General features: G+C 37.1%; 1 protein-coding gene across 4 annotated transcripts; it reads left to right on the top strand.

Annotated features, from left to right (window-relative positions):
* Positions 1-167: 167 nt before the first annotated feature.
* Positions 168-24,089, top strand: LOC138327662 (ceramide phosphoethanolamine synthase-like). Of its 4 annotated transcripts, XM_069273947.1 has the most exons (6): positions 168-545; positions 1,775-1,863; positions 9,551-10,444; positions 13,787-13,909; positions 17,887-17,967; positions 18,195-24,089. In XM_069273947.1, exons 3-6 carry the CDS (start codon positions 9,632-9,634, stop codon positions 18,234-18,236), a joined length of 1,059 nt encoding a protein of 352 aa, XP_069130048.1. In that variant the 5' UTR covers positions 168-545; positions 1,775-1,863; positions 9,551-9,631; the 3' UTR covers positions 18,237-24,089. The 4 variants fall into 4 exon arrangements, with proteins under 4 accessions (XP_069130048.1, XP_069130050.1, XP_069130046.1 ...); XM_069273945.1 differs by lacking the exon at positions 168-545 and having other exon boundaries at positions 1,600-1,863; XM_069273946.1 differs by lacking the exons at positions 168-545; positions 1,775-1,863 and adding an exon at positions 3,892-4,107.
* The last annotated feature ends 86 nt before the right edge of the window (positions 24,090-24,175 follow it).

A 24,175-nucleotide genomic window follows, 5' to 3' on the forward strand; every position in this document is an offset into this window, starting at 1 on the left:
GTTTCTGTGCTGCAGTACCACATTATATCTTATAATGATTATTTGTGACGAAGTAAGCCTGTTGTTTCCAATTGTTTTATTCTTTATTTTTTCAAATGCAGAAGATTGCGTATAAATTGAGAGTATAGAACAATATGATTACGAGTTGCTTTTGTCGCCGTGTAAATGTTCACGTTGTATATTATAATAATTTTAGCTTACATTAAGCCTCATAAGTGTATATGCAAATACGGTGGTCAGTTTACAATACAATTATCGTATTTATTATCAACATTATCATATATATATATATATGATTATAGCCGTAGACATAGGACAGCACGGTGACATCTTACATTATATTTACAGACTGTCAGAGGAGTGTCCAAGTCTGGTGTCGTGGCCAGAGTAAGTCGGCCAATTAAACTGATTTCCTCTTGATGCCATAGATTGCGTTCAAACATTGGTTTTGTACCATTTCTGTGTCTACTATTTGATGTTATCTCATTTGATATCAGTCGCTAATGAAGTGTTTGGACGTCTTCATTATTGATAGGTCCGCCACTGTAAGAACTGCACTTCTCTTTGTTTTACGAACATAATGTAAACTTGTTACCTGTGTAAAGGATCATTGAGCAATAATGTTTTGCGATCACATAGTTCACGTTGATCTAATCACTTCTAAACCCTTAAAGGGACCCCAAAGTCCTTATCATGCATCGTGGAAATTACAATGGAAACCATCGTGATAGGGACCACTACATTCAATATGTAGAGGGATATCCTGGACTCATATTTGAATATTTGAATTCTAAATTACAGACGCCCAATATCTTATGAACCACTCATGATCGGTGGGAACCACAAGACCTGTCCTTATGGAAATTTATTTGATAAGTATTTATATAAATAACTTAGCCCCAGCCTTACGACATACTAGGAACTTTAACAAATATTTCCTTGTCGTTTTGTTGTAATGACAACGACGCTTTAGATGTCCATTTGATTCCGTTACCTGTTATAAATCTTGCCCATTCTCGATATTCCAGTGGTTACTTACCCTACGTCGTGAATCATCCTCAATACCCAAGGGGTTACTATCTCTGACGTTATATATCACGTGAATATAAAGTCAGTGATAGTAACCCCTGCCTCCTAGAGTATCGAGGATGCATCGTGGATATAACGACAGTGATAGTAACACCTGGAGTTCAGATGGTGCATATTACCTGGTACCGGGTGAGATTAGGACAGGAAAGACAACTTACTTCATTCATAGCTTAAAGCTATCACTGAGTCATCACCAGTACAGACGAGAGAGTTAGATGTGTGATGGTTGTGTGTGTGTTAGGATAGAGGTATTGACGTATGCAATTTACCTGTAATTAATATACCTTCCACCTGGGTATTTAGGATAACAATTCGTGTAAGACGAAATATATCTACTTATAACATTTAGACCAACAGTAACACTATTACTATACCCTATGGAGCATTTATATACTTTGATAACAAGCTAGGTAAATTGCTCTGTTGCTCTAATATCTAATTTAAACTTGCAATCACCTGACCTCGTCATGGCCATTGTCCAATACACTGCGATAATATCACAAGGAAGATAAAGTTAGTGGTCAGATGAGACGACAAGATATCGTTATTACCACGACTAATATAAACAAAGAACAGGTGCGATGAAGCGTGAAGTAGATTACATCCCCTATTGATTACCTGTGTATTACATGTGTATAGCGTAGCACACAGTCTGAAACACATACAGGTGTAATGTTATTTCCAGGTATGGGACAAAGAGGGTTTTGCGACTGTGGGTCGGACTCCTGATGAAAGAGGGACCAGTTTATGGGGAGTGACACGAGCGAATCCCAGGTGAGTGTAATACACTGATTGACAATGGGCATTGTTATTGGCCGAAGTCAAGCAGGTGAGAGTTCGGCAAGTGACATTACGTCCACATTTGTATATAAACATGACGGTAATGTAGGTAACGTGTAGTACAATAGATGCACGATTTCCTGTACAGCTGAAGGTATGCTTCAATCAGATGTAGAAATGTGGTGAACATATGTGATACAGTCCAATATTTAATTGTTTTGAACATCGCCATGCTTGGGACACCTGCATACATATGTGTAATCCATACTGTCTGGCACGTCTTCGTCCGCTCAAAACGTGTGCATGTGATGTGTGCAATGTGTGCAAAAGCTAGTTCATTTACATTTTGTATTATCAATACAACATCCAGCCAGACCAGTGTCGAGAAATATGGGTTAATGAAGATATGATGATATATATTGAATTATTTAGTTATACAGTTGCTTCTGTTATGTAGACTCCAGATTCGATAATGCTTGTACACGTCAACAGGTTGGATGCAGCCCGAGTTTCCTCTGAACCTGAAACCAGAGTTTGACATTTGAAAACTTTACGGTATATGTGTAGGGAACACTATTCAAGATGATAACATCTAAGGGATCTTAACTAGGATGTCTTGTAAATGTAATTTAATTTTTAGTAATAGTACCAGACGAAAATCGGGTAGCGCACTGCGTAACCCTTACACACACACACATACTTACTAAGATGGGTCTAACATATGAATAAAGATCCTTGTAAAGAAATCTTCAACAATTTTTTTTCGAAAACAGAGAGGATACCAAATTTTTCTAATTATGAAACTATGGATAGTAATGTATGAGTCGATGTATTATTTGACTGTGTGATATCTAGAACGTCTTGACAATTTTATGATTTAGGAGGATGTGTGATATCTAGAAACTCTTGTCAATTTTATGATTTTGGAGGCTGTGTGATATCTAGAAACTTTTGTTAGATAATTTTATGATTTTGGAGGCTGTGTGATATATTTAGAAACTTTTGACAATTTTATGATTTGGGAGGCTGCCTGAGGTATATAAAAAAAACTATTACCAGTTCTGCTGTTGACGATAAGGTATACCCGGATCATTTTAGGTGAATAAGTGCAGTGGATATCCAAATATTGTTTTATATAGAAAGGGGATATCGATCATGTTATTCAAGTCAAGAACGAAATATTACTGTTGAGCGAATATGTTGACGCTTATTCCAACAGGCATCAATCTTGGTTCGCCTATTAATAATGTCGGCTAGAAGTAAGAATAATAATTCACACCAAATGTTCAAGTGATTCGATCAGTTTTCAAAGCAGTTATGACCAACCAGTTTTGAAAATAATATCTTAAAGTCTATTATAGTTAGGAATTTGAAATGGTAACTGAACGTTAGAGACCATGGTTGAATTCCTGGTCAGAACACTGGACATAAATTGTGTGTTTGCCCTGTTCTTTTACAGTTCAGATTACATCAATTTGTTAGCGTCAGTCGATGAGGTATCAAGTGATTGAATAATTTAGTAAACATCATGTATTCGGAACGCCAGTCTTGATAGTAGCTATGCATATTACTGAAGTATATATATGCACAAGCGGCGGACAAGAAATTCGCCGACCGTGTATCGACCCGTACATATATATATAACCGCGTATCTCTTGTGTACCATTCTTTGTGCTTAAACGGTGTGTTGTTTATGTTTTAATACTTAGGTCTAATGCTCCTTTTATGTTATTCGAGGTTTTAGAGCTCTTAAAGTAGCCAATGTTTTTATTGCTTTAGCGTATTCTTAATAATAATAAATACTAATAAGTCAATACTATATTTATACATGGTTAGATATAACCTAATGCCATTTAGCACAATAAAGCAATATCCTTATCAGCATTGGATTTTAACCTAATAAAGAGGTTCGTACCATGACTATCAATGCTATATCTACTTGATATGTAAAACTAACCGTATAGCACAGCGCCCGTCCTACGATGGAATTTGCTACACAGTACACACACACACACGTCACATACACATGCTTATCAACAAACACGCGCACATGCGTATGTAGAGCGGGCGCGGTCACGTGCGAAAGTGGGATTTTTGGAATGAGTATGCATATCTTTGTTCGTGGACGGGACAGTGATATTTACTGAACACAAATGTACGAGTAGAATGCCGGATGTAGGCCATATCAAGTTTAATATCATGTGGCTCCCATTGTGGATATTCCAACTGCGTGTAAAGGTCAGTAAATGGTGTTGGGATAAGAGAAGCGAGGGTTCGTCTCTGTACTCTGTGTTATGGTGGGTTCTTTACAGGCGCACATCACATATGCATTGACATAGTTTTATGTCTCTAACCGAAATGTAAGATTACATTCTTCACTAGTCTAAGTATTTGATAACTTAGTATACGTAACACGTACAAGTAACATACACATAATGTATACACTCTATCATACAGTTTTATATACTAAGTGTCAGCATTGGTAAACTGACCGAGATATATATTTTACACGACTGCAGTGATACATAATGTATGTCACTGATATACCCTGGTAACAAGTACTGTCATCAGTTCATTGACACAGTCTGGAAGTTAGTCCTGTAACTGAAACACCATGGTAGTTAATACTGGCATTGGTACACCCTGGTAGTTAGTCCGGTCACTGATACACCCTGGTAGTTAGTACTGTCATTGATACACCCTGGTAGTTAGTACTGTCACTGGTCAATACACCCTGATTGACAATACACCCTGATTGACAATTAGTTAGTATTGTCACCGATACATCCTGGTAGTTAGTACTGTCACCAATACACCCTGGTAGTTAGTACTGTCACTGATACACCTGTAAAGTATGAAACCCTGTAGTTAGTACTGTCACTGATACACCTTGGTAGTTAGTACATGTCACTGATACACCCTGGTAGTTAGTACTGTCACTGATACACCCTGGTAGTAAGTACTGTCACTGATACACCCTGGTAGTTAGTCATGTCACTGATACACCCTGATAGTAAGTCATGTCACTGATACACCCTGGTAGTTAATCCTGTCATTAATACACCCTGTTAGTTAATTCTGTCATAAATACACCCTGTTAGTTAGTCATGTCACTGATACACCCTGATAGTTAGTCATGTCACTGATACACCCTGGTAGTATTTCATAATACACCCTGATAGTATGTCTATACACCCTGGTAGTTAGTCATGTCACTGATACACCCTGGTAGTTAGTCCTGTCACTGATACACCCTGGTAGTTAGTACTGTCACTGATACACCCTGGTAGTTAGTACTGTCACTGATACACCCTGGTAGTTAGTCCTGTCACTGATACACCCTGGTAGTTAGTCCTGTCACTGATACACCCTGGTAGTTAGTCCTGTCACTGATACACCCTGGTAGTTAGTACTGTCACTGATACACCCTGGTAGTTAGTACTGTCACTGATACACCCTGGTAGTTAGTACTGTCACTGATACACCCTGGTAGTTAGTCCTGTCACTGATACACCCTGGTAGTTAGTACTGTCACCGATACACCCTGGTAGTTAGTACTGTCACTGATACACCCTGGTAGTAAGTACTGTCACCGATACACCTTGGTAGTTAGTCATGTCACTGATACACCCTGGTAGTTAGTACTGTCACTGATACACCCTGGTAGTAAGTACTGTCACTGATACACCTTGGTAGTTAGTACTGTCACTGATACACCTTGGTAGTTAGTCATGTCACTGATACACCCTGGTAGTTAGTCCTGTCACTGATACACCCTGGTAGTTAGTCCTGTCACTGATAACCCTGGTAGTTAGTACTGTCACTGATACACCCTTGGTAGTTAGTACTGTCACTGATAAACACCCTATCCTGGTAGTTAGTACTGTCACTGATACACCCTGGTAGTTAGTCCTGTCACTGATACACCCTGGTAGTTAGTACTGTCACTGATACACCCTGGTAGTTAGTACTGTCACTGATACACCCTGGTAGTTAGTACTGTCACTGATACACCCTGGTAGTTAGTACTGTTACTGATAAACCTGGTACTGATAACACCCTGGTAGTTAGTGCTGTCCACTAATAAACCTGGTAGTTAGTACTGTCACTGATACACCCTGGTAGTTAGTACTGTCACTGATACACCCTGGTAGTTAGTACTGTCACTGATACACCCTGGTAGTTAGTACTGTCACTGATACACCCTGGTAGTTAGTACTGTCACTGATACACCCTTGGTAGTTAGTACTGTCACTGATAAACCCTTGTAGTTAGTCTGTCATTAATACACCCTGGTTAGTTAGTACTGTCACTGATACACCTGGTAGTTAGTCCTTCACTGATACACCCTGGTAGTTAGTACTGTCACTGATACACCCTGGTAGTTAGTACTGTCACTGATACACCCTGGTAGTTAGTACTGTCACTGATACACCCTGGTAGTTAGTACTGTCACTGATACACCCTGGTAGTTAGTACTGTCACTGATACACCCTGGTAGTTAGTCCTGTCACTGATACACCCTGGTAGTTAGTACTGTCACTGATACACCCTGGTAGTTAGTACTGTCACTGATAAACCCTGGTAGTTAGTACTGTCACTGATAAACCCTGGTAGTTAGTGCTGTCACTGATAAACCCTGGTAGTTAGTGCTGTCACTGATACACCCTGGTAGTTAGTACTGTCACTGATAAACCCTGGTAGTTAGTACTGTCACTGATAAACCCTGGTAGTTAGTGCTGTCACTGATAAACCTTGGTAGTTAGTACTGTCACTGATACACCTTGGTAGTTAGTACTGTCACTGATAAACCTTGGTAGTACGTCACTGTTTCTGTATGATACCCTGTCTGTCACTGATACACCTGGTAGTTAGTACTGTCACTGATAACCTTGGTAGTTAGTACTGTCACTGATAAACCTGGTAGTTAGTACTGTCACTGATACACCTGGTAGTTAGTACTGTCACTGATACACCCTGGTAGTTAGTGCTGTCACTGATAAACCCTGGTAGTTAGTACTGTCACTGATACACCCTGGTAGTTAGTACTGTCACTGATAAACCCTGGTAGTTAGTACTGTCACTGATAAACCCTGGTAGTTAGTACTGTTACTGATAAACCCTGGTAGTTAGTACTGTCACTGATAAACCTTGGTAGTTAGTACTGTCACTGATAAACCTTGGTAGTTAGTGCTGTCACTGATAAACCCTGGTAGTTAGTACTGTCACTGATAAAACCTTGGTAGTTAGTGCTGTCACTGATAAACCCTGGTAGTTAGTGCTGTCACTGATAAACCCTGGTAGTTAGTACTGTCACTGATAAACCTTGGTAGTTAGTACTGTCACTGATAAACCTTGGTAGTTAGTACTGTCACTGATAAACCCTGGTAGTTAGTACTGTCACTGATACACCCTGGTAGTTAGTACTGTCACTGATAAACCCTGGTAGTTAGTGCTGTCACTGATAAACCTTGGTAGTTAGTACTGTCACTGATACACCCTGGTAGTTAGTACTGTCACTGATAAACCCTTGTAGTTAGTGCTGTCACTGATAAACCTTGGTAGTTAGTACTGTCACTGATACACCTTGGTAGTTAGTACTGTCACTAATACACCCTGTTAGTAAGTCCTGTCACTGATAAACCCTTGTAGTTATTGCTGTCACTGATAAACGCTGGTAGTTAGTACTGTCACTGATAAAACCTGGTAGTTAGTGCTGTCACTGATAAACCCTGGTAGTTAGTGCTGTCACTAATACACCCTGGTAGTTAGTGCTGTACTGTCACTGATACACCCTGGTAGTTAGTACTGTCACTGATACACCCTGGTAGTTAGTGCTGTCACTGATAAACCCTGGTAGTTAGTACTGTCACTGATAAACCCTGGTAGTTAGTACTGTCACTGATAAACCTTGGTAGTTAGTGCTGTCACTGATAAACCCTGGTAGTTAGTACTGTCACTGATAAACCTTGGTAGTTAGTGCTGTCACTGATAAACCCTGGTAGTTAGTGCTGTCACTGATAAACCTTGGTAGTTAGTACTGTCACTGATAAACCTTGGAAGTTAGTACTGTTACTGATAAACCCTGGTAGTTAGTACTGTCACTGATAAACCCTGGTAGTTAGTACTGTCACTGATAAACCTTGGTAGTTAGTGCTGTTCCTGATAAACCTTGGTAGTTAGTACTGTCACTGATACACCTTGGAAGTTAGTACTGTTACTGATAAACCTTGGTAGTTAGTGCTGTCACTGATAAACCCTGGTAGTTAGTACTGTCACTGATACACCCTGGTAGTTAGTACTGTCACTGATAAACCCTGGTAGTTAGTGCTGTCACTGATAAACCTTGGTAGTTAGTGCTGTCACTGATAAACCCTGGTAGTTAGTACTGTCACTGATACACCCTGGTAGTTAGTACTGTCACTGATACACCTTGGTAGTAAGTCCTGTCACTGATAAACCCTGGTAGTTAGTGCTGTCACTGATAAACCTTGGTAGTTAGTACTGTCACTGATACACCCTGGTAGTTAGTACTGTCACTGATAAACCCTTGTAGTTAGTGCTGTCACTGATAAACCTTGGTAGTTAGTACTGTCACTGATACACCCTGGTAGTTAGTACTGTCACTGATACACCTTGGTAGTTAGTACTGTCACTGATAAACCTTGGTAGTTAGTGCTGTCACTGATAAACCCTGGTAGTTAGTACTGTCACTGATAAACCCTGGTAGTTAGTACTGTCACTGATAAACCTTGGTAGTTAGTGCTGTCACTGATAAACCTTGGTAGTTAGTACTGTCACTGATAAACCTTGGTAGTTAGTGCTGTCACTGATAAACCTTGGTAGTAAGTACTGTAATTGATACACCCTGGTAGTTAGTACTGTCGCTGATAAACCCTTGTAGTTAGTGCTGTCACTGATAAACCTTGGTAGTTAGTACTCTCACTGATAAACCATTGTAGTTAGTGCTGTCATTGATTAACCCTGGTCGTTAGTCCTGTCAGTGATAAACCCTGGTAGTTAGTCCTGTCACTGATAAACCCTGGTAGTTAGTGCTGTCACTGATAAACCTTGGTAGTTAGTGCTGTCACTGATAAACCCTGGTAGTTAGTGCTGTCACTGATAAACCCTGGTAGTTAGTGCTGTCACTGATACACCTTGGTAGTTAGTCCTGTCACTGATAAACCCTGGTAGTTAGTGCTGTCACTGATAAACCCTGGTAGTTAGTGCTGTCACTGATACACCTTGGTAGTTAGTCCTGTCACTGATAAACCTTGGTAGTAAGTGCTGTCACTGATAACCCCTGGTAGTTCGTACTGTCACTGATACACCCTGGTAGTAAGTCCTGTCACTGATAAACCCTGGTAATTCGTGCTGTTACTTATACACCTTGGTAGTTAGTACTGTCACTGATCCAGAGGTTTTTTTTTGGGGGTCAGGCGTGGTGGTGCAAGAGAATTACTATTGGGTAAGCGAGAGAGCTAGATTTCCGTATTGTCAACAATCAACATTTGCAATAATTGAAGTGGTCTTTGGGTGCAGTTTGCTGAACCCAAGAGCTATGTGCAGTATTCGAGAGGTGTGCTCAAAGAGCCTGAAAATGGTACTGGTGCTTGCTATCTAATCATTAGGATATGTAAAATAAATATATCTTATTTGATGTTTTGCTTTATTGTTGTAGGAAAAGATACCGGTTGTATAGACCGAAAACAGAAAAAAAAATCAAGGATAGTAAGAAGCTGTCAGTGTCCGGTTTGTCTCCATGACAACCGATCCGCCATTGAGAATGCTGAACCATCTGTTGCAGACATGTCGGACGGAGCGGAGTCTACTCCTGATGACATCACTGTTCCTACTCATGTATTTCGTCATTATGGACATCCTTCTGTACATGAACCTTCAGAAAACAACACTTGTTGACCAAGAGAAAACAACATCTTACTCGCCCTTCCGCCCATTGTCAGTGAAACTTCTTATGACAGCACCAACAAACCATTACATCATCAGTTTGACAACTGAATATTTTGACGAGTATACACAGTTTAGCAGAATATTCTATTTCATCACCCCTAATATGATTAGCGCTACTCACCTCGCCCTTGGATTTCTTTCGGGAAAATTAGTGACGTCAGAATCATTACGTCGCCGTCGTCTTGGTGTTTTAATTTTTGAACTTCGCCTTTGGCTAGACGTTTATGATGGCGTCGTTTACAGAAGTCACAAAGGACTGCACGGGTACCGTAGTGACAGAACAAACATTGGCTTCGTTGTTGACACTATTTGTGATACAACCAGTGGCATAGCGTTGTGTTTTGGCGTTCTGTTCTATTTATGGAAAAATCAGGTGCAAAAACAGCCAACTGTGTCTTTACCTTTCACGAAGTCTTCTGAGAATGGTTCAGCACCCTCAGGGGACGGCGAGAAGCACTACCAACAGAAATATCCTAGAAATCATATATTTTATAAAGTGTTGTGTTATGGTCTCATGCTAGCCTTGACAGGGATGACTTTTGATAAAACCACAGAAGCGTTTGGTGGAATCTTCACTACAAAGATGGAAACATCGTTAGAAGAGGTAGGTATGCGGGGATTTTATTCTTCTTCGTGTAATGTAGATTAACTTTTAGCCGAGTGACGATATTCAGTCTTGTCCGAAGCTAACTTAAATGGTACCATCCAATACCTTTCTTATTTGTTTTATCAAATTCTCAAAGATGATTCATCTTAGATGACAATCTATATACTACACAAAGAGGTTTGATATTATCAGACATGATGCTGGAATAACGTATTTTATTGTTCTGTTTTATTGTACCGTAATACAAATGTACTATTTAATGATACTTACCGTCGACAGAGCATAAACGATATTCATTAATTTAACAATGATTAATGTTTAATTGTGTATATGTCTAATTAATACAATAAATAAAACGAAATAATTTATTTTTCTTTTGGTGCATGCACAATCAATACTTCATTCCATTTTGAACATACTGCCTCGGAATTTTTTCGGGATGCAATTAATTATTTTCAATAATTTTGTCTTGAAGTAAAATTAGAAGCTCAAACTTTTCAGTAGTGGTAATGGTATAAAGTAAATAACTTTTGAAACTAAAGAAAAATACTTATTCGTCTGCTCCTGTTTTTGCTAGCGAAAAAAATACCATTTGTCAACGGTGGGGTACCTTTGATTGCTATTCAGTATAATGATGGGGTCGCCCGAGTGTGCTTCGTGGTGTCTCCGGCGGTATGATTCAACGAGATAGCACTTTAAAATGGGCAAGAACTTCCTCTATATAATGTATATATTGCAAAGAAACACGAACATACTGTAGTCCCCCTAATTATACAGACATTCACATATACACATCGCATACAGAAGAGACCGTCCTTGAATGGCCCTGGTTGTAAAGAGGACGTAATTAAAGCAACGAATCAACCGAAATCATTCTTTCAGTAGAATTTCTAATGCCTGAATTTCTACTGCCTGTTTTGGAAAAAAAATAGTCAATAGTGCCCAAGTACATAAACTAGCGCAAAAGTTACACAACATTCATGATTGTAAAAAATGCACGAGATTAAGTTAGTTAAGTACCACACTAGTATGCTATTCCGCTACTTAACCGTGACGTTTATATAACGAGATGTAGGAATGTCTCGCGAAAACGAAATACAATAAATGTTATACATATTAGGAGAATTATACGGATTTTCTCACGAGAAATAGTATGAAATAAACATACTAATGTATTATCAGAAGATCTAGATTTAAACTGGTGAATTATCTCTTATATATAAGGATGATTAAAGGATTCGTCTCACGAAAAATGGTATAAAATAAACATACTAATGTTATATCAGAACATCTGCATTTAAACTGATGAATTGTCTCTTATACAGAGTAATGTAGAGATTTGTCTCGTGAAGAATACCTAGTATAGAATAAAATTGTTTTATCAGGGGTTTGAATTGCTGTTTCCGAAACATTACCGTGTATTTAATCGATTTTATCATTTGATTGATAATACAATTTTGATCAATAGCTGATATGGGTGATGATAAACTTCCACGCAAACTGATAAACCTAAAGTGAAATTTATCGTGGCTATTGGGGAAACAGTTACTGATAATAGCTGATACGATGTCAGTGTGTACTTCAATATAGAGATTAGTATCAACGATGAAATCATTTCATTAATACAACGACTTACGAGAGGCGAACGAAATAATATTACAGCAGTGATTTGGGTCAAAGAAGTAATATGTACGGTTATATACCAGATAACATTGTTAGATCAGTAAACAGTACATCTGTAGGGTGGAACAAACAAGTACTTATGTAATGTTGTTGTTGTTTTAGGTCGGGATTTAGGTTACAACCTCTGCTCGAGACATTCTCTTGTCTTCCCCTCCTCCTTTCTCAACACAGGTTTTGGGACCGGCTACGGCGGAGCTGTACTTATGTTATTCCAACTTCGACCAAAAATATAAATTTTACCAAGCAATCTGCTACTTTAGGGAGAAACACATGACACAAATACGGACCCATAGTATCGTATAGTCGGTTATTTTCGCGGTTCAAAGTTTTCGCGATTTGATCTTAAAATGAGAAAATTAATTTTAAGGTTTTTTTACGTTAATTGCGCTTACAAAATAATGACGTAACCATCGATACTACCCTCAAGGGAGCTAACTCTGTAATATGCAAAAACGGAATACATGTACTCATGATACCGATACTGAGGTAGCTATTCTGGGAGAGGGCTAATATAGGCATTGCCTGTAGTCCAATTCAATTGTATTACCATCTTACAATACAATATTCTGTAATGATCTAAGGACTAGTTTCCTCTGTGACGTCATCTATCTTTAAAGTGGGTTCGCGTGCATTGACGCTCAATATTTATTCTCCACAAACATATTTTTTGTTATCTATTTATTAACTTTGTTTGAATAAGTTATAAAAAATATCTCTCATCATTATCTTAAATCCGTGAAATATGCAAAATAAATAATTAATAGGTAATTACTTAAACTGTAAGTTACTTACCTCACTTTGGTATTAACGTCAAAGCAAAACTTATAATTATTAATCCAGGGGAAAGTGCAAGAAATAAAAATAAATTTGTTTGTGGAGAAAAACAAAGACCGCAAATCATTGTTAAGAAGTAAGGAAACTGGGAGATAAAAACCGCACCGCATCATCTGTCAACTGTAGATTGACCTAAATCTTCCCTCAATCAGGCGGACACAGTTTTCTGTGTATTCGACATATAGGATGAAGAGTGGAAGCAGAGAAAAAGAAATATGATGTTCTATGTTACGTTAACTATGTGGTAAACAACTTCTAAATTCCACTGAAAATCCAAATAAAACAAATATGACAATTTATCAATCACAAAGCTTGGTTGTTCAAAAGATGTTTAGCTTAATCACATGCTTAGTGGAATTTGCATTTATTGATTTATAATTATTTATTTTTTTGCAAACCTATGATTATATATAAATTTAGCGCGTCAAGAATTTAGTTCTTAAAAATCTCTTTAATTAGATGTAAAATCGATGCTGCCAGAAATTGTTTATCTTGATGTTACACCGTGATAAGCCTAATCACCTAATTAACAACTAGGTCTGGAGGTATTTGTGATTCTAACATTGGAGAATGCTGCTAAACGTTTTACATTATGACTTCAAGGAACAACAGACAACACATGTATTTCTTAGCGGTATAATTTCTTATTTCTTAGCCAACAATTGGCTATTCCGAATGTTGTATAAATATGTTATTACTTTTCAGACTTTTCATTTACAACAATGGCCGTTCATACATCAATCTTATACCATAATAAGAGCCAGTTACTTACAATTCTTGCAGGCAAATGATTCTAAAACCTTGACCTTTATTACTTTCCAGGAACAACAGACACTAGCCCTGCATTCCTTAACTACCTGGGTAGTGTTCTATTCCTGGAGGCTTATAGAGGCCCAGGCCATGCTCCAGTACATCCTTCTCGCCATATTTCTCGACAAAATCTGGGTAGGTAATTACTGCAAAAGAATTCATTGCATGATAACCGATATTTTTAGCCCACCATCATCAGATGGTGGGCTATTCAAATCGCTTTTTGTCCGTGGTCCGTCGTCCGTCCTTCCGTCCGTCCCTCCGTCCGTCCGTTAACAATTCTTGTTATCGCTATTTCTCAGAAAGTACTGAAGGGATCTGTCTCACATTTCATATGTAGGTTCCCCTAGGGCCCTAGTTGTGCATATTGCATTTTGGGACCAATCGGTCAACAAGATGGCCGCCAGGCAGCCATCTTGGATTTTGATACTTAAAGTTTGTTATCGCTATTTCTCAGAAAGTACTGAAGGGATCTGTCTCAAATTTCATATGTAGGTTCCCCTAGGGCCCTAGTTGTGCATATTGCATTTTGGGACCAATCGGTCAACAAGATGGCCGCCAGGCAGCCATCTTGGATTTTGATACTTAAAGTTTGTTATCACTATTCCTCAGAAAGTACAGAAGGGATCTATCTCAAATTTCATATGTAGGTTCCCCTAGTGCCCTAGTTGTGCATATTGCATTTTGGGACCAATCGGTCAACAAGATGGCCGCAAGGCAGCCATCTTGGATTTTGATACTTAAAGTTTGTTATCGCTATTTCTCAGAAAGTACTGAAGGGATCTATCTCAAATTTCATATGTAGGTTCCCTTAGGGCTCTAGTTGTGCATATTGCATTTTGGGACCAATCGGTCAACAAGATGGCCGCCAGGCAGCCATCTTGGATTTTGATACTTAAAGTTTGTTATCGCTATTTCTCAGAAAGTACTTTAGGGATCTATCTCAAATTTCATATGTAGGTTCCCCTAGGGCCCTAGTTGTGCATATTGCATTTTGGGACCAATCGGTCAACAAGATGGCCGCCAGGCAGCCATCTTGGATTTTGATACTTAAAGTTTGTTATCGCTATTTCTCAGAAAGTACTGAAGGGATCTTTCTCAAATTTCATATGTAGGTTCCCCTAGGGCTCTAGTTGTGCATATTGCGTTTTGGGACCGATCGGTCAACAAGATGGCCGCCAGGCAGCCATCTTGGATTTTGATACTTAAAGTTTGTTATCGCTATTTCTCAGAAAGTACTTTAGGGATCTATCTCAAATTTCATAAGTAGGTTCCCCTAGTGCCCTTGTTGTGCATATTGCATTTGGGACCGATCGGTCAACAAGATGGCCGCCAGGCAGCCATCTTGGATTTTGATGGTTAAAGATTGTTATCGCTATATCTCACAAAGTAGTGAAGGGATCTTTCTCAAATTTCATATGTAGATTCCCTTAAGGCTCTAGTTGTGCATAATGCGTTTTTGGATCGATCGGTCAACAAAATGGCGGTCAGGCAGCCATCTTGGATTTTGATAGTTAAAGATTGTTATCACTATTTCTCACAAAGTACTGAAGGGATCTTTCTCAAATTTCATATGTAGGTTCCCTTAGGGCCCTAGTTGTGCATATTGCATTTTGGGACCAATCGGTCAACAAGATGGCCGCCAGGCAGCCATCTTGGATTTTGATACTTAAAGTTTGTTATCGCTATTTCTCAGAAAGTACTTTAGGGATCTATCTTAAATTTCATATGTAGGTTCCCCTAGTGCCCTTGTTGTGCATATTGCATTTGGGACCGATCGGTCAACAAGATGGCCGCCAGGCAGCCATCTTGGATTTTGATGGTTAAAGATTGTTATCGCTATATCTCACAAAGTACTGAAGGGATCTTTCTCAAATTTCATATGTAGGTTCCCCTAGGGCATTAGTTGTGCATATTGCGTTTTGGGACCGATCGGTCAACAAAATGGCCGCCAGGCAGCCATCTTGGATTTTGATAGTTAAAAATTGTTATCGCTATTTCTCAGAAAGTACTTTAGGGATCTTTCTTAAATTTCATATGTAGGTTCCCCTAGTGCCCTTGTTATGCATATTGCATTTGGGACCGATCGGTCAACAAAATGGCCGCCAGGCAGCCATCTTGGATTTTGATGGTTAAAAATTGTTATTGCTATATCTCACAAAGTACTGAAGGGATCTTTCTCAAATTTTATATGTAGATTCCCCTAAGGCTCTAGTTGTGCATAATGCGTTTTTGGATCGATCGGTCAACAAAATGGCGGTCAGGCAGCCATCTTGGATTTTGATAGTTAAAGATTGTTATCACTATTTCTCACAAAGTACTGAAGGGATCTTTCTCAAATTTCATATGTAGGTTCCCCTAGGGCTCTAGTTTTGCATAATGCATTTTTGGATCGATCGGTCAACAAGATGGCCGCCAGGCAGCCATCTTGGATTTTGATACTTAAAGTTTGTCATCGCTATTTCTCAGAAAGTACTTTAGGGATCTATCTCAAATTTCATATGTAGGTTCCCCTAGTGCCCTTGTTGTGCATATTGCATTTGGGACCGATCGGTCAACAAGATGGCCGCCAGGCAGCCATCTTGGATTTTGATGGTTAAAGATTGTTATCGCTATATCTCACAAAGTACTGAAGGGATCTTTCTCAAATTTCATATGTAGGTTCCCCTAGGGCATTAGTTGTGCATATTGCGTTTTGGGACCGATCGGTCAACAAAATGGCCGCCAGGCAGCCATCTTGGATTTTGATAGTTAAAAATTGTTATTGCTATATCTCACAAAGTACTGAAGGGATCTTTCTCAAATTTTATATGTAGATTCCCCTAAGGCTCTAGTTGTGCATATTGCGTTTTTGGATCGATCGGTCAACAAAATGGCGGTCACGCAGCCATCTGAATTTTGATAGTTAAAGATTGTTATCACTATTTCTCACAAAGTACTGAAGGGATCTTTCTCAAATTTCATATGTAGGTTCCCCTAGGGCTCTAGTTTTGCATAATGCATTTTGGGATCGATCGGGTCAACAGGATGGCCGGCAGGCTGCCATCTTGGATTTTGATAATTAAAGATTGTTATCGCTATTTCTCAGAAAGTATTGAATGAATCTGTCTCAAATTTCATATATAGATCCCCCTAGGGCCCTAGTTGTGCATATTTCGATTTGGGACCGATCGATCAACAAGATGGCCGTCAAGGAGCCATCTTGGATTCTGATAGTTGAAGTTTGTTACTGCTGTTTCTCAGAAAGTACTGAAGCGATCTGTCTCAAATTTTATATGTAGTATGTTTGCAAAAGTTTGAAAAGCAGAGAAAAGATCCCTCTTTCCTTTGTCAGACATAGATCATTCTTTGGTGGGCGCCAAGATCCCTCTGGGATCTCTTGTTAACGAGAAATATCATCAATAGACAAGATAATCAGAGACTACGTACATTACCTGTCGAACACTCGGCGAGACAAATTTATTTGTTCTTTTACATGTCCGTTTCCGGACAATCACTTGCTTTTTTGGCTCTCCACAAGGAATTTAACAATTTTCTTGAAAGTGTGCGTTTCTTTTATCACATATGTTGTAAAGACACGATCTTACAATAAAAAGTAAATTCGGTGTATAAAAACTAAACTTTTCTTTCAAAATTCTTCTTTGTGACATTTCTTCTTTTTGACATACAATACAATAATAATAGTCATCTATGGTTAGGCAGTGGGTCCTATATTTGTCTCATAAAAACGTCAAACATTGTTAGATTAAATTGTAATATGACCCCACTGTTTCACGAAAAGAACAGATGTAAACCAAATTTTCCCATGTATGCATAAGTTATTGTATCTGGTTGATAACAAAGATCAGAGCCTATTAGATCGTTATCAACAAGATCATTGGATGGACTGCTGTATAGGTTATCAATCCATGTTTTATATAAAATACAATCACTGATATATGTTTCGCACACAAACAGAAAACAACATCAAAATATGGAATTCTCCTGAATTGGTTAGCAGTAGGCACTGTAGATGTTTCAAAAAAAATTCAAATCATTGAAATATATAGAATATACACTCACAGAGAGACAGTTATCGTAATGTGCCTGACATACTGGTTTCATTTTTTTAGGAGTTCATTTGTTTCATACAGTACACTGGATTCGCCTCGCTATTTTTAGTTAACATCATGAGTCAACTACAGATTCGAAACGTAAGTACTGTACGTCTTAAAACATGATTTAATAATTTATTGAAGATCTCAGGGATTATAATCATTGTCGCTATACACTGCAGTGATAGTAACCCCTATCGAGGATGATTTGCGGTATACTGATCAGACACTGCCCCGCCTATGACAAACTATAGTATCGGTATATACCATAAGTTATTTTCATAGCATTTAGTTCTTAGTTATTTCCATTTTTTTCCTGATTTCAGGTTCGACACATGCTCGAGATGGTTGGCCCCGGATATGTGTAGTTTAATTGCCTTTTATCATGACATTTCCAGGTTACGCACGAGTTGCCTTACCGTGTAGTTTCCATATGTCCCTGCCTCACGAGTGTGATATACCTAGCTACTTGGCCTGGTAACCATGTATTGACAGACATCAAATGGCTGAATGTCACCAGGACATACAATCTCATGTTGCACTCATTAAGCATGTATTAACATATGCCAAACTATTTTAGATTAGAACGACTAAACATGTACGTGATCATAGAATTTTTTTTAGTATGATACCTGTATTCATTTCAATACAATAATTACACAACAGGGGTTGATTTTTAACTTTCCTTGTAATGTAAAAAATTGTATATTATGATATTATTGCTAATAATAGAAGAAAGAAAATCTCCGAATACTTGTACATTGATTATCTTTTTTAATGTTTCAGTACACATTGATGATTAACTATTTATAACCAGTTTTTTCATGACATTGTGATGCCATTTTGCTGTAAGGTGGATTGTTTTCCACATTGACACAACAGATAAGTGCTATACTGTATAAACTAACGTAATTTACTAGTGTCGTGTTAATCCATCCATCCATAGAATCCAATAATGGCCTGTTCCTGTCTTTGAACTAGAAGATGCTAAATGTGTGTCTAATGGGTGAATGTTAAAGGTAGGTTTCGCCTAATGAAATATAAAGACTACGAAATTGAAATTTATCCTTACATAGATATAATCTTCAGATCATTTTCAATGCATACAGCGAACAATATGAGTGGTCAGTTGCCTAGCTAGCTTGACCAAGAAAATACTCTTCTAAAAAAAGAGCGCCAAAACGAGGCCCATCAACAAACGAAAGCGTGCAACAAAAAGTCAGATAGCAGTGACAGTTTGCGACGGCATGTTTAGTTAAAAAAACAACAAGTCGAAGTGCGATGGACTGTTTATACATATCATATAATCTAAAACACTTCATGTTACTTATAAACGCTCGCTAGCTTAGTACACCAAACACATATGTAGTTAGTCTGCGGCTGTATGTGCGCTGGCGTATGTGTTGAATCAACAGATCCGGGCAAGTTCTACATGAGATGTGGTTTCTGTTTCTTCTATTGCTACATACCATCTCTGAATTTCATTCCCTAGATATATCCGAGGGTGCTACCTATTCTATTCTAATTTCATCCTCTTTGTTGCCGATTCAGATATATATATATATTTTTTATCTCGCACGCTTTCGTTCAGCCATTTTGTTTACTTTTAGTGCGTAACAATGCGCATACGCGAAACTTCGACAACACAATACATCGCAGCTTCATTTGCATACTATTCTGTCTGGCTCACATCGTAATAAATCAAGGATTTTCTTCAATTTTGTATTCAAAACACATTTGTTCAATTTTCTACTCATAAAGAAATTAAATTGGGGTATTTTTAATATGTTTTTTCATATTTTCTTCCGTTTATCGGATTGAACAAAAATATTTATTTGGTTTGACGAAACCTACCTTTAATACATTTGTAGTTTCCCTAGTTGGTTTTTACACACAAAAAAATCATATGGCTTCTAGTGAATTACACTGAAACATATTTTTGACTAAAATTCCCTTGGCTGTTATTGGCTTACCGGCAAAACAAAAGCAAGACAATAATTAAACATAAGTCTGTTCTGTGCTCGGAATATTGGTTGATACAATGTATTATATGAAGATATTGGTAGATGAAAGGGGTATTGCATCGGGATATTGGTAGATAAAATGTAATACATCGGGTTATTGATAGACACAATGTATTGCATTGGGGTATTGGTAGATACAATGTATTACATTGGTATTATGATAGATACAGTGTATTGCATCGGGATATTGGTAGATACAATGTAATACATCGGAATATTGAAAGTTACAATTTATTACATCGGGATATTAATAGATGCAATGTAATACATCGGAATATTGATAGACACAATGTATTGCATCGGAGTATTGGTAGATACAATGTATTACATCGGGATAGCAATAGACACAATGTATTACATCGGAATATTGATAGACACAATGTATTGCATCGGAGTATTGGTAGATACAATGTATTACATCGGGATAGCAATAGACAAAATGTATTACATCGGGATAGCAATAGACAAAATGTATTACATCAGAATATTGATAGACACCATGTATTGCATTGGGGTATTGGTAGATACAATATATTACATCGGGATAGTGATAGAGACAATGTATTACATCGGAATATTGATAGAGACAATGTATTACATCAGGATATTGGTTGATACTATGCATTACATAATTATGAAAGTTTCGTTTGACATTTCTCTGCTGCTGAATAGGTAATGTTAAGTATTGTCACATTGTTAGGATTCTTGTTTAAATTATTGTAATACATCTTAAACTTCGTTAATTCGATCTCGTGGTACTCAATTCACTGTTTAATCCGAATATTTTATTTGCTCTGATCACACTGTTCAATGTATCGTGTACATTAATTAACTCGAATACTGTGGTAACTCAAAATTCATATATTTCTTGTTTGTGAGGTTTTTGCTGTATATTAATGGTTTTAATGCAATGACTGTTCGGCAAGTTACGGGAAACGATGATGTGATTAATTTTTATTTTCATGTCTTTGACTGCATGGGTACATTACGGGTACATGAAATAATACTGTATAGTTGTTTATGCTCGCGAGGGATTCAATTTTAATTTAATGTCTGGATTATTTCTTAATACACATTGTGAAACGGAAACGATGACAACAAAATTGACCTGTATTTTTTTTGTAATTTTGTTCGAATTGGCAAAGCGCAAATTAGAAGGCGAAGTTTTCTCCTTGCGAAATTGAATAAATATACAGTCGTGTAAATACACAGGGTAGATAATAGGTTGAGTTCTTTAGAGACGTTTTCTATGTAAATACATTTTTACTTTAATTAGTCTTTAGACCACAGGGTATTATTTATCATCTTGAGTTTTATTATTGATTTTTTACATTAATAACTTGCCGACGGTTTCGTCCCTCTTGATTGTTTTGTTATGTATTTACAAACAATTGCCTTACAATGTAATAAAGTTGGTTTTTATTGTACGAGTGCCTGAAAATGATACAACATATCAAGTCATGGTCAAATACATCATCTTAGGAAAAAAAATAAACCCATCATATGGAGCAAAGCAAATGAATGTTATAAATTTTTAAAAAGAACAAAAAGAAAAAAAAAACAATAATATGGAACAAAGTAAATTATTACTACAATTCTTAAATAAAGAACAAAAAGAAAAACAAAACAATTAAAACACAGACGTTTTTAGAGCAAGTAAATGAATTTGAATATGTTCGTGTCTGGTTAATGTACTAACGTACATTTGATGATAATATTGCCATGACATGATTGTAATAACAATTTTACTTATGTCGTTCTTACCTACAACGTTAAATCAAAATGTGCGTATTCTTTTACTTTTCGTCTTCAACGTACCAAAATATATACGACATAAATGTAATCTGGTTAAAACCATTTTGTCTCTTTTCTTGTAAATGTTTGTCCTGGTACTACAGGTCATTTCCAGTTATCCTGATAGCGACATCCTCAGATGTTATACATAGCACACAAGTCTAGAACATGGTACAGATAAAGAAGTGTTAGTTTTAAGCTAGGGCGTCACTAACATTGTAATATGTTATTGCTGTGGAATATCAAATGAACGGGGGTTTTTTTTTGACGAAAAAATAATGAAAATGGAAAATCGACAAAAGATATTTAATATTAGTCTTTTTTAAAAATGATTTAATGGTTTTAGATTTTGCGACAACGTCAATCGTCCACGAAAAATAACCTGTTAAACAAGCAGTGAATGCAGCGGTTTGTGATGTAAGAGATGATTACATGTACAATCAGGAGTATTTTATTGGAGGTAATCACCTTCACGTGTAACATCATATGCATTCAGTATGTATGACATGGTATTTTTCACGATTAGGAAAATGACATATGATATACCTATCAAATTACTATACCAGATACATTTTGAAGGGAGAAATATGTTATGGTGCACTTCAGGTATAGCTTAATGAGATATACAATGTTAGAGTGACAGAATGTTGGTGACTTTTAATCAATTTAACTACTGATTTGTATATTTCTCATCTGTATGAAGATTTATAGCCGTATGATGTTGGCTTCGGCTTTTTTGGTTCTTTAAAGTTAGGGCTTTGTATTGATATCGTTAAGTACCTTGCAGCATATATAAGTAACAGTATTGTTGAGCCATTTTGTATTTATCATGGGATAAAACTACCGTAAATATGAGATAAGATGTATCAAGGTACTTAACGCGAAAACGAACCTTATTCGAGCAAGGAGAGATACAAAAACAAAAATGAAGTATGATTGCGAAGAATATAAATTGAGCTCAGCCGTTTAACGAATATGTTCTAAATGCAGTAGTAAAAAAATAGGACATACAAATGTATATTTATATATTTACCGAGAATTATATCGGACAACATTCAGATCTAGTCCATTATTTATAATTCTATAATTATTTGAGTTATAGCTGTATAAGACTTTCTGTCTTTCATAGCCATAACAAAGAATGAGATATTGTTGAAGTTCTATCTGTGATAAATCCTCGCCCTGTGCTAGGTACAATGCTCTTCGCCATTTTAATGTTATACTGTTGTGTTTCTTACTACAGTATACTAATCCATGAAAATACATGTATGATATGTATCATTGTGTCGCCTCTTGCCATTATTTGTATGCATCATTACTTTGTAATTAGTTAGCTATGCATATTACCATGATTGAAAGGAATTGAATTCTGTATTTTCATATTACAGAGTTATATGCTCTTACTGGTAAATGATTGTTTCTTCATACTTTTCTGAGCTTATAGTTTTATTTCAGAACAAAGCGACGTGATTGTTGCCTACAATACAATGACGTCACAATCGATAACTACCCGTGACGTCATTCACTCTGTAATAGACAACGACTGACTAGTTACATAGTATATATAGACATAAGATATTGATATGTTAGATCTGATGTGGAGTCAAAAGCACTCCTCGTCCTCGTCCTCGTCCTCTATGGTTTAAAATTTGCATATTTCAAATCAAAATTAAATGACCCTTGAGAGTGAGGTTACAATATAATAGTGATTAAGACTGACTGATGATTTTAAAAATATTCATTTTATCTAGGTTATTATTTAGTTATCTCATATACTAAGTTTTTAATTATGGCGTATAAGATGGAATTTTATTACTAAACGTTCCAGTGAGGTCACTTTTTACATCCACATTCTTATAAATAAGATATTAAAGGATAAGTCCCATTAGACGTCATCCTCGATATTCCAGGGGTTACTATCACTCTCGTGATATCCACCTCTGGACGATGTCTACGCAAAACTAAAGGTTTTTGTGGACAGAAAATTCACCAATCACAGACCTACATAGACTTCCTTACTGTAATTATTTTAGATCAACCAATGTTTGATGTACATCAAGGAACCAAACAGTCTGTATCATCTGTCGATGCACAACTTCAGATTTGTTATAACATAGTGTGGGGGATTTAACGAACGTGAGAGTAACTAGGATGATCATGCTAACGCTTATATAGTTATAAGAGTCATTTCAAGTTTGTTTAAGTAAAGGGAGGTCACTCGCATTCAGGTTAAGACCTATCAAAAATTAATTGAGATTATTTGGAATTCTTCTTATTCCATGTATATAGTTTGACTCTTTAAGGAGCGAGGATTAAACCATAAAAATATCTTGAGTATTCGTTTGCCTTTTAAACATTTATTTTTTATTAATATTTGTGAATTAAAATTGATGAATTAACGAAGTACTTTGACTTTTTATTAATTTGAATTTCTGAAAGGAACAATTCGATGAAGCAACATAAAACTATTGTTCGACATTCCTCATGAA

The sequence above is a fragment of the Argopecten irradians genome, chromosome 7, assembly GCF_041381155.1.
Source record: "Argopecten irradians isolate NY chromosome 7, Ai_NY, whole genome shotgun sequence".
NCBI lineage: Eukaryota > Metazoa > Mollusca > Bivalvia > Pectinida > Pectinidae > Argopecten > Argopecten irradians.

What these genes read in the sequence shown, in the direction of transcription:
- LOC138327662 (XM_069273947.1), top strand. Translation starts at nt 9,632, where the DNA reads ATGACAACCGATCCGCCATTGAGAATGCTGAACCATCTGTTGCAGACA. An exon ending in TATTTCTCGACAAAATCTGG is followed by an intron (nt 13,910 to 17,886) that starts GTAGGTAATTAC and finishes TCATTTTTTTAG; the next exon opens with GAGTTCATTTGTTTCATACA. An exon ending in GTCAACTACAGATTCGAAAC is followed by an intron (nt 17,968 to 18,194) that starts GTAAGTACTGTA and finishes TCCTGATTTCAG; the next exon opens with GTTCGACACATGCTCGAGAT.